This window comes from Coregonus lavaretus (genome assembly GCF_964263955.1).
Source record: "Coregonus lavaretus genome assembly, chromosome: 9".
Taxonomy (NCBI): domain Eukaryota; kingdom Metazoa; phylum Chordata; class Actinopteri; order Salmoniformes; family Salmonidae; genus Coregonus; species Coregonus lavaretus.
In genome coordinates this window covers 5328162-5346596 of record NC_139996.1, presented here as the reverse complement: position 1 = coordinate 5346596, position 18435 = coordinate 5328162, and the positions used below count along the sequence as shown (strand labels likewise).

At 47.3% G+C, this 18435-nt stretch overlaps 1 protein-coding gene across 1 annotated transcript; it reads left to right on the top strand.

Moving 5' to 3' along the window:
- Window positions 1-410: 410 nt before the first annotated feature.
- Window positions 411-17914, top strand: LOC311134909 (pyruvate kinase PKM-like). The gene is made up of 11 exons (XM_084168674.1): window positions 411-421; window positions 2592-2756; window positions 3828-3919; window positions 8473-8604; window positions 8990-9176; window positions 9351-9621; window positions 9852-10002; window positions 10589-10741; window positions 12229-12395; window positions 16666-16847; window positions 17107-17914. Exons 2-11 carry the CDS (start codon window positions 2606-2608, stop codon window positions 17211-17213), a joined length of 1593 nt encoding a protein of 530 aa, XP_084024800.1. The 5' UTR covers window positions 411-421; window positions 2592-2605; the 3' UTR covers window positions 17214-17914.
- The last annotated feature ends 521 nt before the right edge of the window (window positions 17915-18435 follow it).

Here is an 18435-nt window from a genome sequence, read left to right as displayed (position 1 = left end):
TATTATTATTATTACTCTCACTGTCCGTGGTGTCGTTTGCCAACATACCTCCAGCTCATGTTTTAAGTAGCGCAGGGAAGCTTTCTGATTGGTCAACGAGAAGGCCCTAGAACGCTTGTATTTTTAAAGTAACATTCCTCTCTACTGGTGAAAATGATGTCTATAATCCCCCGAAATACTCGTAGTCTTTAACATATATCATACTAAATACATATTTGTATCAATACTTAAACATTTGGTGTGCAATTAACGGATTATAAATGGAATATCGTCATTACCGTTCCGCCCTATAGTCACTCCACGTGTCATCGGAGGGATACCCAGTGTTCGGCTGTGAAAGTAGTCCCGGTCAGTTGGGGTATTATCTTCGGCCGGTGCGCGGCTGATGGGCGCATTGGTCCCTGCAACGTTCACCCAGGAGGTGAGTCACTGCGGCCTCAACTTTACACTTACCATTGGATGGACAATTCTTGCTAAATATTATTGACATAGCTGTCTTGAGTGAATTACATTGTTCTATCAGTTTTGGTTATAGAAAGGTTGTAATAGACTTTTAACTATTTAATGTTACTTTACTTCCATAACGTTTTGAATCAAGTTGTTATGGTATGGTATGGTGTGATATGGGGTATTTATATTTCAGTCTGAATAGGCAATTTGTGCACATTTAGAAGTAATGACAACTACCTAGATCTGTGTTCCAAATTTTTACAGTGAAATAATTGGGTTTGTTTCATGCAAATGCATGATCTCCGTTAATGAAGTATAATTTAAATTGTGGGCTACCCTACATGACTGAAACTGAGCAATACTTGGCAAAACAATTTGTTTATTGACATAATATAATTGTAAGTCGCGCTGGATAAGAATGTCTGCTAAGTGACAAAAATGTAAAAAAGCCAAATGAAATAATCAATTTCTATTTGATATGCACTGAGACATCCTGTCATCCTCAATGTTCCTCTACTATAGGAAACATATTCATCCTTACTTACTGTAGGTCAAGAGCCTGGAACAACTTGCTCTCTACTATTTTAATGACATTGCCTTCAGCAGATTATCTTTGATATGGTGTGCTAATAAACCACTGTACTGTTCAGCGTCAGTAGAGCTGTAGGTGAAATAGCCCTACCACTTGGTGGACATTGCTAAACCAGCATTATGTCGTTTGAATAAGATCCTGGAATCATAGCTCTATAATTCAATATCCTCATAGAGTAAAATCTTTAAAAAAATCTTATAGAATGGAACCCACTTGGATGTTTTTTTCTCTCCAAACTTGTGAATTAATCGATATCTCACTTAAAGTCTGCTCATGTCATTGACTGTGACACTCGGATAATGTAGCTCCTCCTATAGGCAACAGTCTGCTAAGGGTTTATCTGTGTGGAAAAAGGGAGAGACACACACTTCTAAAAATATCTTCCAGTAGCACCGTAGCAGGGCTTTTTGGAACAGTTGATAGCTGGGCTGGTGTATGTTGTCATGGCACATGTCTGGTTCTCTATGATAGCTGGTGTACGGTGTCATGGTACATGTCTGGTTCTCTATGATAGCTGGTGTATGGTGTCATGGTACCTGTCTGGTTCTCTATGATATTTAGGCCAACAATATGTACAGTACAATGGGGTATAATGTTGCTTTGACTAGTTAATTACTAATTTTTTTAGGTTGAAAAGAATCCCCCCAACGTTGAATTAATATGTGATATTTGCAGAATCCTTTTTGACTACTCAAGTCTCCCACCAACTGTGAAAACCACCTCCCACAAAAAGTGGCCACTGGCCAGATCCTCTTCAAGAGCCTAATGCCCCTGGTCATAACTTGTGACTGGAATGTGGGGGTGTTTGTGGCTGTGCCTGTCAGCCTGTGTGTGTGTGTGTGTGTGTGTGTGTGTGTGCAGGCACGCAGTCACACATGCTCTCATTGTTGCGGTCCCAGTTTGGTGGTGCTGCTACAGAGTGTGTGGCCAGCTGGCCAGCCGTGTCCCTGTCCCCTTCGGACTGTCAGGCTGGACTTCCAGAGACGCTGTTAGTCTGATCCGTGTTTGAATTGAGCTGCTGTACCTCTAACCTTCTACCTGCCACCTCAGTCTGTTAAACCTCCATTACAATATTCACAATAAATAAATCAGTAATATCAGTTGATGCGGAGTTGATGGAAATGTATGATAATTGAATATGTGGCCAGCCCCCCTCTCGGAAATGTTCCAGGTTTTCATTCTCTTTCACTGGTGTGAGATAAAGTAAACTGTACACTTCAGCTAGTCAATTTTCCATTGCTACGTTATGTCCCTAGCATTAATATATTATGTAATGTCTGTTGGTAGGTAGCATAGAATTGCAAAGATCTAGTTTCAAAGCCTGATTCAGTGGGATAGACTCAGAGCAGTTTAGCAAGCCAAGTGTCACACACACACACATACGCACACATAAATACAGGCATGAAAAATGATATGAAGACCTATCCAACCTCTAACTTTCAGGAGTATGTAGAGAGGCTTGTTCAATCTGTCAGAGGTGGATGCAGAACATTAACCCAATGTCAAAGGATCTTCTCATCTCTCTCTCTCACTCTCCCCTCCTTCTCAGACACAGATCCAATCATGTCTAAAGGAAAGGATATGGGTTCTGCCTTCATCCAGACGCAGCAGCTGCACGCTGCCATGGCTGACACCTTCCTGGAGCACATGTGTCTTCTGGACATCGACTCTGAGCCTGCTGTGGCTCGCAACACCGGAATCATCTGCACCATCGGTACAGCTCAACAACACCATTACTCAACAACACCCCTCCTCATTACTCAACAACACCCCTCCTCATTACTCAACAACACCCCTCCTCATTACTCAACAACACCATTACTCAACAACACCCCTCCTCATTACTCAACAACACCATTACTCAACAACACCCCTCCTCATTACTCAACAACACCCCTCCTCATTACTCAACAACACCCCTCCTCATTACTCAACAACACCCCTCCTCATTACTCAACAACACCCCTCCTCATTACTCAACAACACCCCTCCTCATTACTCAACAACACCATTACTCAACAACACCCCTCCTCATTACTCAACAACACCATTACTCAACAACACCCCTCCTCATTACTCAACAACACCATTACTCAACAACACCCCTCCTCATTACTCAACAACACCATTACTCAACAACACCCCTCCTCATTACTCAACAACACCCCTCCTCATTACTCAACAACACCCCTCCTCATTACTCAACAACACCATTACTCAACAACACCCCTCCTCATTACTCAACTGCCCTCACCCCTCACTCCCTTCACTGTTCACCCTCACCTCACCTCACAGCCCAACCCTACCTCACAGCCCAACCCTCCCTCACAGCCCAACCCTCCCTCACAGCCCAACCCTCCCTCACAGCCCAACCCTACCTCACCCCTCACTCCCTTCACTGTTCACCCTCCCTCACCTCACAGCCCAACCCTACCTCACCCCTCACTCCCTTCACTGTTCACCCTCCCTCACCTCACAGCCCAACCCTACCTCACCCCTCACTCCCTTCACTGTTCACCCTCCCTCACCTCACAGCCCAACCCTACCTCACCCCTCACTCCCTTCACTGTTCACCCTACCTCACCTCACCCCTCATAGCCTCTCACTCCTTCACCAACTGAACACCCTCACTACACTACTCAACACCATATATATTTATATATATATATATATATACAGGTATTTTGTGTGAGGTGTGCATACAGTAGGCCTATATCCCTCCAAAACGTTCACAGTAGGCCTATATCCCTCTATAAGCTTTGCTTGTCATCTTGTCCACATGCAGGACCCGCCTCCCGATCAGTGAATATGGCCAAGGAGATGATCAAATCTGGGATGAACATTGCAAGAATGAACTTCTCTCACGGAACTCATGAGGTCAGTAGTTCACGTTAGACTACACCAGTAATGACCGCCAAGGCAAAGGACCCCAGTAATGAAGCCAAGGCAAAGGACCCCTAGCCCTTACTCCCTCATGTTGATCTGAAAGGATAGGTGAAAGCAATATGGTGACATTTCCACCCCCCCCCCATGTGGCAACATTCACCCAGCCGAACATAAAGCCCAGTTTGGATGTAGGTCTAGTATAACCTTCAGTGAGTCTGCAGCCCACCCACCCTCATTGTGACATTATCACTGTACCATTTAAATGTCAGTCTGTAAGCTGATCTGAACACTCTTTCTTGCACTTTAGTGACCTCTCCTCCTCCTCCTCCTCTTCCTCCTCCTCCTCCTCCTCCTCCAGTCAGCCAGCCTCTCTTGTCTTTAGCTGACATGTAGTGCTGCCAGATTGATGGTAGCCAGGGTTTTGGGGTTTACAGTACTGACCTCTCCCCTTTAAAAGTCATGACTTTTGACCTGTTTCACCCTGGCTGGGCGGAGCGCACCCCACAAAGCATACAGCAGTATTAGGTATCGAGCGATACGTTTGATATTTGAATCATTGCCCTTCAAAGGTCAATAGCACTGTTAATTGCTTGTCCCAAGAAGACGTTATATTCTGAAGTTCAGTACTGTAGCTATCTTTAAGCACTAGATTACGTTACATGTACATGTGTATCAAAGTTATGTTAGGTCAAGGGTTTCCCAGTCCATTCCGCGATTACTTCCATGACACGCAATTCCATCTAACAAGTACTCAGCGGCTTGATGATTAACTGACTTGTTGAAATCGGGCGTGCTAGTTCTAGGGCTAGAGGTAAAACGTGAAGGGTTAGCAAGGGTTAGCATCTGACGCCGTAGGAGCGAAGGGTTAGCATCTGACGCCGTAGGAGCGAAGGGTTAGCATCTGACGCCGTAGGAGCGAAGGGTTAGCATCTGACGCCGTAGGAGCGAAGGGTTAGCATCTGACGCCGTAGGAGCGAAGGGTTAGCATCTGACGCCGTAGGAGCGAAGGGTTAGCATCTGACGCCGTAGGAGCGAAGGGTTAGCATCTGACGCCGTAGGAGCGAAGGGTTAGCATCTGACGCCGTAGGAGCGAAGGGTTAGCATCTGACGCCGTAGGAGCGAAGGGTTAGCAAGGGTTAGCATCTGACGCCGTAAGAGCGAAGGGTTAGCATCTGACTCCGTAGGAGCCTACAGCCATGGCACAGGGCAAGTGACTGTTTGGGAATGCCAGTGTTGCATGATGATAAAAAAAGATAGACAGAGCACCCCCAATGGCAGGAACTTCTGACAGACATCTTCAGACATCTGAACTTACGTTTGTTTACATGGCATCTTGTCGTGTGTTGGGGTCAGAGACATATATCGGAAGGGCAAAGGAAACTTGACCTCTGCCACTGGCCAGGTGGTCGGAACAGATGTAAATAGCCGTGTCTCAGGTTCTCGCAGAACGTGTTTAGAGGGATCAGGAGCTAACGCTAAGCTACTTGGCTATACTAAAAGAGCTAATACTTTGCTATGCTAAAATATCCCAAAGATAAAACATTAAACAAATTAAATTGCAGCTGGCTAATTGTCTTATGTCTGTCTACCATAGAGCACTGTTAAGTGAGTGTCATTGAGTCTCTGGGTCTGTCTCTCTCCTATAGGCAGAAACTGTTTAGGGACCAGGAGCTAGCTAACACTACTTAGTTATATTCTATGTGGCTATGCTACATGGGTATATGCTACATGGGTATATGCTACATGGGTATATGCTACATGGGCATATGCTACATGGTTACATGCTACATGGCTATTCTACTTGGCTAACACTACTTGGTTATATGCTACTTGGTTATATGCTACATGGTTATATGCTACATGGTTACATGCTACATGGCTATTCTACTTGGCTAACACTACTTGGTTATATGCTACATGGTTACATGCTACATGGCTATTCTACTTGGCTAACACTACTTGGTTATATGCTACATGGTTATATGCTACATGGTTATATGCTACATGGTTACATGCTACATGGCTTTTCTACTTGGCTAACACTACTTGGTTATATGCTACATGGTTATATGCTACATGACTATTCTACTTGGCTAACACTACATGGTTATATGCTACATGGTTATATGCTACATGGTTATATGCTACATGGCTATTCTACATGGTTTTATTCTACGTGGCTATGCTACTTGGCCATTCTACTTTGTTAAATCTACTTGGCAATGCTATTTGGATATATGCTACGTTGCTATGCCATGTGGCTATGCTTAGACCAAAACGTAACATACACTCATTAAATTGCACTTTGCCTATCTACTACTTAGTACTGTTGAGTGAGTGTCATTGGGCTTTCAACACTGATATACCAGGAGGAAGTGAGCATTTAATGGATGTATATCCTATTTATAGCTAATTTAGCAATGGATACTAGCGCAATGAGTGGGTGTTTGCCTTGTCGAGCATGCAGTTCATATAAACTCAGCAAAAAAAGAAACAGCCCTTTTTCAGGAATCTGTCTTTCAAAGATAATTCGTAAAAATCCAAATAACTTCACAGATCTTAATTGTAAAGGGTTTAAACACTGTTTCCCATGCTTGTTCAATGAAACATAAACAATTAATGAACATGCACCTGTGGAACGGTCATTAAGACACTAACAGCTTACAGACGGTAGGCAATTAAGGTCACAGTTATGAAAACTTAGGATACTAAAGAGGCCTTTCTACTGACTCTGAAAAACACCAAAAGAAAGATGCCCAGGGTCCCTGCTCATCTGCGTGAACGTGCCTTAGGCATGCTGCAAGGAGGCATGAGGACTGCAGATGTGGCCAGGGCAATAAATTGCAATGCCCATACTGTGAGACGCCTAAGACAGCGCTACAGGGAGACAGGACGGACAGCTGATCGTCCTCGCAGTGGCAGACCACGTGTAACAACACCTGCACAGGATCGGTACATCCGAACATCACACCTGCGGGTCAGGTACAGGATGGCACTGTACCGCAATAGGCTGAGAGAGGCCAGACATCACCGGCAACAACGTCGTCTATGGGCACAAACCCACCATCGCTGGACCAGATAGGACTGGCAAAAAGTGCTCTTCACTGACGAATCGCAGTTTTGTCTCACCAGGGGTGATGGTCGGATTTGCATTTATATTCAAAGGAATGAGCGTTACACCGAGGCCTGTACTCTGGAGCGGGATCGATTTGGAGGTGGAGGGTCCGTCATGGTCTGGGGCAGTATGTCACAGCATCATCGGACTGAGCTTGTTGTCATTGCAGGCAATCTCAACGCTGTGCGTTACAGGGAAGACATCCTCCTCCCTCATGTGGTACCCTTCCTGCAGGCTCATCCTGACATGACCCTCCAGCATGACAATTCCACCAGCCATACTGCTCGTTCTGTGCGTGATTTCCTGTAAGACAGGAATGTCAGTGTTCTGCCATGGCCAGCGAAGAACCCGGATCTCAATCCCATTGAGCACGTCTGGGACCTGTTGGCTCAGAGGGTGAGGGCTAGGGCCATTCCCCCAAGAAATGTCTGGGAACTTGCAGGTGCCTTGGTGGAAGAGTGGAGTAACATCTCACAGCAAGAACGGGCAAATCTGGTGCAGTCCATGAGGAGGAGATGCACTGCAGTACTTAATGCAGCTGATGGCCACACCAGATACTGACTGTTACTTTTGATTTTGACCCCCCCTTTGTTCAGGGACACATTATTCCATTTCTGTTAGTCACATGTCTGTGGAACTTGTTCAGTTTATGTCTCAGTTGTTGTTATGGTCATACTTTTCCTTTTTTTGCTGAGTTTATACATATATATACAGTATATAGCCCATACATTTAACACCTCATATGGCTTTCTGCTGGAACCATGTGTTGCAGGCGCCAAGATCCTGAAAGTTTTATTACATTCAGTTATGTCACTAGGATAGCCTTAACTATATGTGTACAGTTATGGTGTGATGTTAGTCTCCTGGGTGTGATCAAGACTATCACCTTGGTCAGCTCTGTCCTTAATATAGACATAACACTTTGACATAGTTGATACTCAACCTGAATCTAATTATCTGCAATAATAACATCCACTGTACTGAGTAAAACAAAACAAAAATATTATTTTTTCATTTACCAGTTGCCAATGAATGAAAGTTGCCACGAGCAGTGAATTGACAGCCTGAGAATCGTCACGTCTCTAAATGATTCGACGTCCCCTACAGTAAATCAAATCAAACTTGATTTAAAGTGTATTTTAAAATCTCAACGCACTACCTATCTGAGCACTACCATTGGTCCAGCTGGTTGGCAAATCATCTGAATGTTGCATTTGGCGTTCCTCAAGGTTCTACGCTCAGACCCCTATCATTTGTTTTGTATAGTGTATGCAGTGCAGTGGCATGCTAAAACCTCTTATGTCTATGTGATATGACACCCCCTTCCAGACTCTCATGGGTGTGGTGTTCAGGGGGATGGGAATTAAAAAACAGACTGCAAAAAAAAACATTTGTTTCGATGGAAAATGATGTGTTCTATTCTATTCAGTACCATGCTGAGACCATCAAGAACGTCCGTGAGGCCACCGAGAGCTTTGGATCTGGAACCATCGAGTACAGACCAGTGGCCATCGCTCTGGACACCAAGGGACCCGAAATCAGGACCGGACTCATCAAGGGCGTGAGTAGTCATTCACCGTGAAGTACTGTAAATCTTTATGAAAAGCCAAACGTCAAGTCCAACTTCATCACAATACATTTTACAGACAAATCAAAACAGAGACAAGCAGGTACATTTCTTGACTGTAGTACCATACCGGCTATCATGTAGGCCTACCGCTTGATTTGGTCAAGAGGAAGGCATTGGCCAAGCTAGCAGCATTGTAACGGAAATAAATACAACCACAAGCAATGATATCATAAAGCATAAAGTACTGTGGTACTGTAAAACACTATTGGCATCAGAATATATGGATGATCATGAGCCCTGTCCTTCCCCATAGAGATAGACAGTACACAATACTATAGTAATAGTTGTGTAATTATATGATTCTTCCCCTGTACAGAGCGGCGAAGCTGAGGTTGAGCTGAAGAAGGGAGGACACATCAAGCTGACCCTGGACGACAAGTACAAGGATAACTGCGATGAGAAGCACCTGTGGCTGGACTACAAGAACATCACCAAGATCCTGAAGGTCGGAGCTCACGTCTACATTGACGATGGCCTCATGTCCCTGAAGGTGAAGGAAGTCGGTGAGTATCCTAGCAACATCCTACTGTAGCAAGCAGCGTTAACACTGTCAATGTTACAGGAAGTAGCTACACACCAAAGTAAAGTGCGTTTCCTTCTGCTTTGCCTGTTGAAACGTGTCACTGTACCGTTGTTCTGGCCGTGGCATTGTGACTGACACACATTACGGTCCCCAGGCGCTGACTTCCTGGACTGTGAGATTGAGAACGGTGGTACTCTGGGCTCCAAGAAGGGTGTGAACCTGCCCGGTGCTGCTGTGGACCTGCCCGCCGTCTCCGAGAAGGACATCCAGGATCTGCAGTTCGGTGTGGAGCAGGGAGTGGACATGGTCTTCGCCTCCTTCATCCGTAAGGCAGCCGACGTGCACGCTGTCAGGAAGGTGCTGGGAGAGAAGGGCAAGAACATCAAGATCATCTCCAAGCTGGAGAACCACGAGGGCGTCCGCAGGTGTGTGTGTGAGAGTGTGAGAGTGTGAGTGTGTGAGATACAGAGAAAGCAATTTGAGAGAGGCCTCGCTGACTACACGATAGCATTTGTATTCTCAGTACCTTCAAAAGTAAGAAATCTCCACTTGAAAAATCCTACTGTCTTGAGCATCAGTTTAGTCGCTTGGAAATATAGATACCCAATGCTGGATAATATTGACTTTATATAACTATCTGTCTGTCTATGTGTAGATTCGATGAGATCCTGGAGGCTAGCGATGGCATCATGGTTGCCCGTGGTGACCTGGGTATTGAGATCCCCACAGAGAAGGTGTTCATCGCCCAGAAGATGATGACCGGACGCTGCAACAGGATCGGCAAGCCCATCACCTGCGCCACACAGGTCCGACATGTTGCCCGCAGATTAGACCCCCTTATACATGACTAGACCCCCTTATACGTGACTAGACCCCCTTATACGTGACTAGACCCCCTTATACGTGACTAGACCCCCTTATACGTGACTAGACCCCCTTATACATGACTAGACCCCCTTATACATGACTAGACCCCCTTATACGTGACTAGACCCCCTTATACATGACTAGACCCCCTTATACATGACTAGACCCCCTCATACATGACTAGACCCCCTCATACATGACTAGACCCCCTCATACATGCTTCATTTCCATCCCTGTCTGCAAAGCACACCCAAAGCAGGGTCTTATAACCTGGTAAGACTCAAATACACTGAATTCAATGGCAGGTAATACCAGGGTTCCTAGTCCAGAGTATTTGAGGTTTAAGAGGAGCCGTCAAGCCTTTGAGGAAACCTTTGAGGAAAGGGCAGAAGATAATGCTCAATAGGCCACTCTCTATAAATGAATCAATGTAAATGATATATCCTGTCGTTGATTGGGTTTTAAGTGATATGTCTTGTCGTTGATTGGTGCCTAATGATCTCTCCTCTCTCCTGGTTGGTCCAGATGCTGGAGAGCATGATCAAGAAGCCCCGCCCCACCCGCGCTGAGGGTTCCGACGTCGCCAACGCCGTTCTGGACGGTAACGACTGCATCATGCTGAGTGGTGAGACCGCCAAGGGAGACTACCCGCTGGAGGCTGTCCGCACACAGCACAAGGTGAGAGACTGAGAGCAGAGCGCCCCCTATAGGTCTTGCCTTGGCCCCTCGCACAAGCACAACATCCACAATGTTCACTATAGCGGTCCCTAGAGTCACTTTATTCAAAGTTCATGAGTGGTCAATGTGACCAGTCTAGCTACAGAGAGTCATATCTGAATGTCTCATAAGCCAGGTTTCCATCCAATTGGCGACAGATTTTCAATGCGAATATTCTAAGATCTTGTTGCAGATGACAGGCTGCAGGACCTAGTGTACATAAAAACACATCAAGAAGATCATCAAGATCATCCCCTTGCTCGTTCACCACCCTGTGAAGTTCATCACCATTTATTTCATCTGTAGCCTAATAAACTGCACGGTTTCCTGACGAATTCGTAGTGGGAGGACCACACGTCGTCACGTGACTCCCAAGTTTACTTCGATAGGATGGTTATTATATCAATATTTGTGCGTAATTCATTTTACAGACACAAAAAAGATCCCACTTTTTGTTTTTGTAGACTTTTAGAAAGTTCACCGAAAAATGTTCTGTTTCCATCAGGCCTGTCATGTGCTTTACTCTGGAAACCTGGTTATAGACGCAATCATCCCAGCAAGCAGCAACATAGGGTCAACGTTGAGACAACATTGTGGTGTTGGTTGTGTGTTTTCTGGGATGCCTCAGGGGAATTAACATGAAGTAGCTGTAATATAATATAACAGCAATATATAACTTTGTGTGTTTTTGGTTTGTGATCTACGTACTAACGGCTGACCATGTTACTGGCTTTATGTGCTCCTACCTCTCCTCCCCCCCATCTCTCTGTTCTCTCTCCTCCCCCCCATCCCTCTGTTCTATCACTGCATCTGTTTTTTGCATCATTTTGCATTGGATGGGGTCATCAGATTGCACAATCAGCATGTGTCTGAGGACCTGCACCACAACACCCCAGGTATGCAGACCACAGTGATTCTATATTTACTAGAGGACTAGAGGAGAGTACCTCTCTTATGTCCCCCTTGCCCCTTCAGAGAAACTAGTATGTGTCTCGTTTAGCTTTTGACTGTTGCTGTATGAATCTGTATGATTGTTGCTGTATGACTGTTGCTGTATGAATCTGTATGACTGTTGCTGTATGAGTCTGTATGACTGTCGCTGTATGACTGTTGCTGTATGAATCTATATGACTGTTGCTGTATGACTGTTGCTGTATGAATCTGTATGACTGTTGCTGTATGACTGTTGTTGTATGAATCTATATGACTGTTGTTGTATGACTGTTGCTGTATGAATCTGTCAAGATTGAAGTTGTTCATTCTCAGGACTTTACATTAGTGGTGTACCAAACCCCTAGCTTAGGAAAAAGGCAGATCCATGAACAGTGTGTCAATCTGGTCTAAATCTGTACCGATGCATGCTTTCTGTTCATTACTGTAGTTGAATGGCAGGAATCTGACACCTGTCCTCCCTCTCCCTCTCTCTCTTGCCCCCCTCCCCCCTCCAGATTGCTCGTGAGGCCGAGGCCGCCATGTACCACAGGCAGATGTTCGAGGAAATCCGTCGTACCTCCCACCTGACCCGTGACCCCACCGAGTCCGTTGCCATCGGCGCCGTCGAGGCATCCTTCAAGTGCTGCGCCAGCGCCATCATCGTGCTCACCAAGTCTGGCAGGTACGAACCAATCAGAGAGCCACACAGCAAAACCCTCTGTACTTCTCAAACCTACTCCTGAGGGGGAAGGACAGACATGTACATGGCGTTATGGACACCTTCTCTAAGCCCAGTCAAATACCCTGTTCACACTACTGAGCTGAACCAAGCCGAGCCGAGCTGAGCTGTGCTGTGCTAGTCTGGTTACGCATTGGAGATTTTTGTTGATTTTTAATCTGAGAACGCAAGAGAGGGAACATGTTCCGTTCTGTACTCATTTTCAGTTCCTATTCACAAGAACCACAAGCTATTGCAACACAGTCCTTCTCTGCCACTGTGCACAGTGTCGTCGTTAGTGTGTCACCATAACTCTCCCATCATCCTTCCCTCTCGCCCCAGCCCTGTAGCAGAGACCCAGAACTCTCCCTCTCGCCCCATCCCTGTATCAGAGACCCAGAACTCTCCCTAAAACCCCAGCCCTGTATCAGAGACCCAGAACTCTCCCTCTCGCCCCATCCCTGTATCAGAGACCCAGAACTCTCCCTCTCGCCCCAGCCCTGTAGCAGAGACCTAGAACTCTCCCATCATCCTTCCCTCTCGCCCCAGCCCTGTATCAGAGACCCAGAACTCTCCCATCATCCTTCCCTCTCGCCCCAGCCCTGTAGCAGAGACCCAGAACTCTCCCTCTCACCCCAGCCCTGTAGCAGAGACCTAGAACTCTCCCTAAAACCCCAGCCCTGTAGCAGAGACCCAGAACTCTCCCATCATCCTTCCCCCTCGCCCCAGCCATGTAGCAGAGACCCAGAACTCTCCCTCTCACCCCACCCCTGTATCAGAGACCCAGAACTCTCCCTAAAACCCCAGCCCTGTAGCAGAGACCCAGAACTCTCCCATCATCCTTCCCCCTCGCCCCAGCCATGTAGCAGAGACCCAGAACTCTCCCTCTCACCCCACCCCTGTATCAGAGACCCAGAACTCTCCCTAAAACCCCAGCCCTGTAGCAGAGACCCAGAACTCTCCCATCATCCTTCCCCCTCACCCCAGCCCTGTAGCAGAGACCTAGAACTCTCCCTCTCACCCCATCCCTGTATCAGAGACCCAGAACTCTCCCTAAAACCCCAGCCCTGTAGCAGAGACCCAGAACTCTCCCATCATCCTTCCCCCTCGCCCCAGCCCTGTAGCAGAGACCTAGAACTCTCCCATCATCTTTCCCCTCTCACCCCAGCCCAATTCATAGATGCTAACCACCTTTAGCGCCTATTTTGATGAAAGTGTTTTCTTCCTTGGGGACTTTTGTTAAGAGCCCCTACGCTCGCTCTAAACGTGAACACGCATCGTTTGTGGTATTGGTTTTGGAAACATAAGGAACGTATCTTTCATATCAGCAAGAAAGCAAAAGGTTAAATTACTACAGACCTTTATAGGGTTACAGACGGAAGAGAAAGGTGACCACCTGTGCTAATTAGCTATCTAGCATGCTCCGAACACCCGTGTGTAACGGAAGAAGGTCGCCAGAAGTGTGTTGTCACTGAAAAATACTGTTGGCTGCAACTGTGGTAAAGCCGGTTAAAACTCTGTACAATAAGTGTATATTTAGCATTTGTGAAATTATTTTGATGTGATATGAAAGTAAAGGGGTTTTATGTTTTGGCTTCCACAGCCAGTCTACCTCTGAAAATAACATAAGGTCCCTGAACCTTAAGGAGTAACGGTAGGCTCGCCTGCATTCCTTAAGAGTACATTCTTAGGTTAGTGTGTCACCAGAACTCTCCCATCCCTCCCTCTGACCTCAGCCCTAAAGCAGAGACCCATGACTTGTATTAGGTGAGCCAACTTTCCCAGCAGCACACGATCTGGGATCCTCTAGTTCCCAACCTTTACAGTCCTGAACCCTGACATTTAGGAAGTTAAATATAACTCTCCACTACTCTCCTCTCCTGTCACTCACTCCTCTCCACTCCTCTCTACTCCAATCCACTCCTCTCCACTGCTCTCCTGTCCCTCACTCCTCTCCAATCCAATACTCTCCCACTCCCCTCCTCCAGCTCTCCCTCTCCCACTCCCCTCCTCCAGCTCTCCCTCTCCCACTCCCCTCCTCCAGCTCTCCCTCTCCCACTCCCCTCCTCCAGCTCTCCCTCTCCCTCTCCCACTCCTTCCCTCTCCTCTCCCTCACTGCTCTCCCTCTCCTCTCCACTCCCTTTCCACTTCGCTCCACTCCACTCCTCTCTCTACTACTCTCCTCTCTACTCCCTCTCCTCTCTACTCCCTCTCCTCTCCACTCCACTCCTTTCCCACTCCACTCCACTCCTTTCCCACTCCACTCCACTCCCGCTCCACTCCACTCCACTCCCTCTCCACCTCCTCTCCACTCCACTCCACCTCCACTCCTCTCTCTACTACTCTCCACTCCACTCCCTCTCCACTCCACTCCACTCCCTCTCCACTCCACTCCACTCCCTCTCCACTCCACTCCCTCTCCACTCCACTCCACTCCCTCTCCACTCCACTCCACTCCCTCTCCTCTCCACTCCCGCTCCACTCCACTCCACTCCCTCTCCACCTCCTCTCCACTCCACTCCACCTCCACTCCTCTCTCTACTACTCTCCACTCCACTCCCTCTCCACTCCACTCCCACTCCACTCCACTCCCTCTCCACTCCACTCCCTCTCCACTCCACTCCCTCTCCACTCCACTCCACTCCCTCTCCACTCCACTCCCTCTCCACTCCACTCCCTCTCCACTCCACTCCCTCTCCACTCCACTCCACTCCCACTCCACTCCACTCCCACTCCACTCCCTCTCCACTCCACTCCCTCTCCACTCCACTCCCACTCCACTCCACTCCCTCTCCTCTCCACTCTACTCCCTCTCCTCTCCACTCCCTCTCCACTCCACTCCCACTCCACCTCCACTCCTCTCTCTACTACTCTCCACTCCACTCCCTCTCCACTCCACTCCCTCTCCTCTCCTCTCCACTCCTTTCCCTCTCCTCTCCCACTCCACTCCCTCTCCTCTCCACTCTACTCCCTCTCCTCTCCACTCCCTCTCCACTCCACTCCCACTCCACCTCCACTCCTCTCTCTACTACTCTCCACTCCACTCCCTCTCCACTCCACTCCCTCTCCACTCCACTCCACTCCCACTCCACTCCACTCCCTCTCCTCTCCACTCTACTCCCTCTCCTCTCCACTCCCTCTCCACTCCACTCCCACTCCACCTCCACTCCTCTCTCTACTACTCTCCACTCCACTCCCTCTCCACTCCCTCTCCACTCCACTCCACTCCCTCTCCACTCCACTCCACTCCCTCTCCACTCCCGCTCCACTCCACTCCACTCCACTCCCTCTCCACCTCCTCTCCACTCCACTCCTCTCTCTACTACTCTCCACTCCACTCCCACTCCACTCCACTCCCTCTCCACTCCACTCCCTCTCCACTCCACTCCCTCTCCACTCCACTCCCTCTCCACTCCACTCCCACTCCACTCCACTCCACTCCACTCCCTCTCCACTCCACTCCCTCTCCACTCCACTCCCACTCCACTCCACTCCCACTCCACTCCACTCCCACTCCACTCCACTCCCTCTCCACTCCACTCCCTCTCCACTCCACTCCCACTCCACTCCACTCCCTCTCCTCTCCACTCTACTCCCTCTCCTCTCCACTCCCTCTCCACTCCACTCCCACTCCACCTCCACTCCTCTCTCTACTACTCTCCACTCCACTCCCTCTCCTCTCCTCTCCACTCCTCTCCCACTCCACTCCACTCCTCTCCCTCACTCCTTTCCTACTCCATTCAACGTTCAGATTCACCCCGCGCCACTATACATTATTGACCAGAGGAGGCTGGTGGTAGGATCTATAGGAGGATGGGCTCATGGTAATGGCTGGAATGGAATATATGGAACATGGTTTCCATATGTTTGATTTGTGTTCCATTTATTCCAGTCCAGCCATTACAATGAACCTGTCCTCCTATAGCTCCTACCACCAGCCTCCTCTGGTATGGACAAACTGTCCAGTAGCCAGCTGTGTACTAAATGTGACAACATTTTGATAGAATTCTGTCGACCTACAGTTCTGCTTTCAGGAGTTTGGATCTAGGATTAATACAGTGTTACATTAGATACAGTATAATTATTATAATCATTATTATAATATAAGAGTGTCTTCCCCTTTATAGAAGTATTTTAATGTGCTACATAATAATTACGGTTTTAAGTTTCACATAGCGATATACGTTTTTATTCCACACCGTAACCTGCTGTTCCTTCCTGTGTCTGGTTCTAGGTCCGCCCACCTGCTGTCCAGGTACAGGCCCCGTGCCCCCATCATCGCTGTGACCCGCTGCGGTCAGACTGCCCGCCAGGCCCATCTGTACCGCGGTATCTACCCCGTGCTGTACACCAAGCCTGCCAACGATGTCTGGGCCGAGGATGTCGACCTCCGCGTCAACTTCGCCTTAGAGATCGGTGAGTAATGACATCACATTTCAGTTCTAATGTTTAAATAGTAATACTGAACATTATTTGTAGAGCACGTTTCGTACAGAAAGACCACAACTCAAATTGCGGTGTATATGATAAGATTTTAGAGTTCCCTAAAAAGTACATTACCGTATGATTTAGCAAATATCACTCATGCATTTTCTATGGTTGAAGACATCCTTATAGCACTGGAGCCCCACCAAAGACCAGCCATTAACACCCCTCTCTCCCCTCTTCCCTCCAGGCAAGCACCGTCAGTTCTTCAAGTCTGGAGATGTTATCATTGTTGTGACCGGATGGCGTCCAGGCTCTGGGTACACCAACACCATGCGCGTTGTGCTTGTTCCTTGAACTAACTCAAAAGGTCATTACTCCTCCCCCTTACCCTTCTCCTGTTCCTAGAACTCCTCCCCCTTACACTTCTCCTGTTCCTAGAACTCCTCCCCCTTACCCTTCTCCTGTTCCTAGAACTCCTCCCCCTTACCCTTCTCCTGTTCCGATAACTCCTCCCAGATACCACTCTCCTGTTCCTATAACCCCTCCCCCTAGCAGAAGACATCTATTTGTCTAGACTCCACCTTTTAACCAAGACGACAAGCTAAAATACTAATAGAACTCAACACCAACACCAGGCCACTTCTTCAAAGGACTTTTTGGGTGGTTCCATTCATACACAGACAGTCACTTTCCAACACTCCTTAATTCCTATGTTATTGTTACATAGGTGTGTCATCTACGGTATCTACTATGTCCAAGTCATCCTTCAAGAGGTTACACACCCTACTGAAAGCACACACACACACCTGCCTGACTGAGTTTGCATGCTGAACAATAGGAAGTGCAGGTTGTTCTATGTGTCCGTTGCACTGGCATCACACGTCTCCATGTCAGAGCCACTCGGTGTCAGTTGCTTCATGGTACAGTACGTTGATGTGGATTAGGAATATAATGGGGCTCCTGCTCTATGTGGGTCTTCTCCTCACCTGGTAGACAGGTAAGACTCCACTGACATGTTCAAGTTAAAGGTACGGTGGTGTTCATGTTGTTGCTGATCTGGAGTGCTAAGGGATCTGGCATGACTGGGTTTCCATCCATTAAAAAGATGAACACCTGACTCTCTCCGCTGTTGTGTGTTTTTCCCCCCCCCCCCCCCTCTTTTAAAGATACACTATGGAAGTTGAGTTGCTTTTGTTTACCTCAGATGTTGGTGTGGTGACTGTATGGTTCATTTAACACATGATATAATGACATTTCTTATGCCAATATTGAACCATACCTTTTAGTTTTCCTTCTTTTTAAACCATCTGGGGTGTGGCTTCTGAGCTTTGGATTCCACCGCTGCCTCCATGTGCCAATAGACTGTATATGTGTGTTATTGTCATAGAAACACAGACATAAAGTCAGGGGGAACTGAGTATGTTTCAGTCAGTAACAGTGCATTCATTGTAAGTCAGAAAATGTCTGTTTCCTGTGTACACCATGTGCAATAAAAGGGTACATTATGTAAATGAGGGATATGCAACTTCTGTTTTGAAATAATGAGTGATATAAGGAATCTTGAAGCTTTAGATTT